Source organism: Trachymyrmex cornetzi, unplaced genomic scaffold (assembly GCF_001594075.2).
Source record: "Trachymyrmex cornetzi isolate Tcor2-1 unplaced genomic scaffold, Tcor1.1 scaffold790, whole genome shotgun sequence".
Classification (NCBI taxonomy): domain Eukaryota; kingdom Metazoa; phylum Arthropoda; class Insecta; order Hymenoptera; family Formicidae; genus Trachymyrmex; species Trachymyrmex cornetzi.
This window is the reverse complement of record NW_017300125.1, coordinates 50,608-51,244: the sequence shown is the minus strand read 5'-3', so window position 1 is coordinate 51,244 and position 637 is coordinate 50,608. Positions and strand designations below refer to the sequence as shown.

The 637-nt window shown below is 49.0% G+C and overlaps 1 protein-coding gene across 1 annotated transcript in view; it reads left to right on the top strand.

The window, feature by feature from the left end:
- LOC108768370 (uncharacterized) overlaps window positions 1–637 on the top strand; it is a 3,978-nt gene that overhangs the window by 2,999 nt on the left and 342 nt on the right. The window contains exon 3 of the mRNA XM_018518770.1: window positions 73–612. Within this exon, the coding sequence (XP_018374272.1) occupies window positions 73–612 (540 nt within the window). The remainder of the gene's footprint in view (window positions 1–72; window positions 613–637) is intronic.

Sequence of the window (637 nt, the reverse complement as noted above, 5' to 3'; positions counted from 1 at the left end):
GCATTTTTCGGTGGCCGAACGGGGAATATAGCAACCCGATGCGATGTTGCGGGAACGGAGAAAATACGCTACATAGACGTATGCTCTCTGTATCCCTATGTACTGAAAACGGGTGCTTTTCCAATCGGTCACCAAAAGATCTACATCGGAGAGGAATGTTCCGAGTTAATCGGCGTATTTCCGGATTTCGATTTCAACTCGCTCGGAGGACTAATTCGTTGTAAAGTACTCCCTCCGCGCGATCTCTTTCATCCGGTACTCCCGTATCGCGTACGCGGCAAATTGTTGTTCGCGCTATGTCGCAGTTGCTGCGAAACGTTCTCGCAAGCTGAGTGTACTCACAGTCTCGCCGAGCGTGAATTCGAGGGTACCTGGGTATCCTGTGAATTACGCAAAGCCGTCGAGAAAGGTTATCGCGTGTCGGAAGTGAGAGAAATTTGGCAATACAAGGTCACGCGATATGATCCCGATACGTGGCAGGGTGGATTGTTTACCGGATATATCAATAGTTTTTTGCAATTGAAGCAGGAAGTTAGCGGATGGCCGAACGAATGCGTGGATGACGAAGCTAAGGAGCGATATCTTCGGGAATACGAGGAAACCGAGGGGATCGTTCTCGATAAAAATAACATCGCTC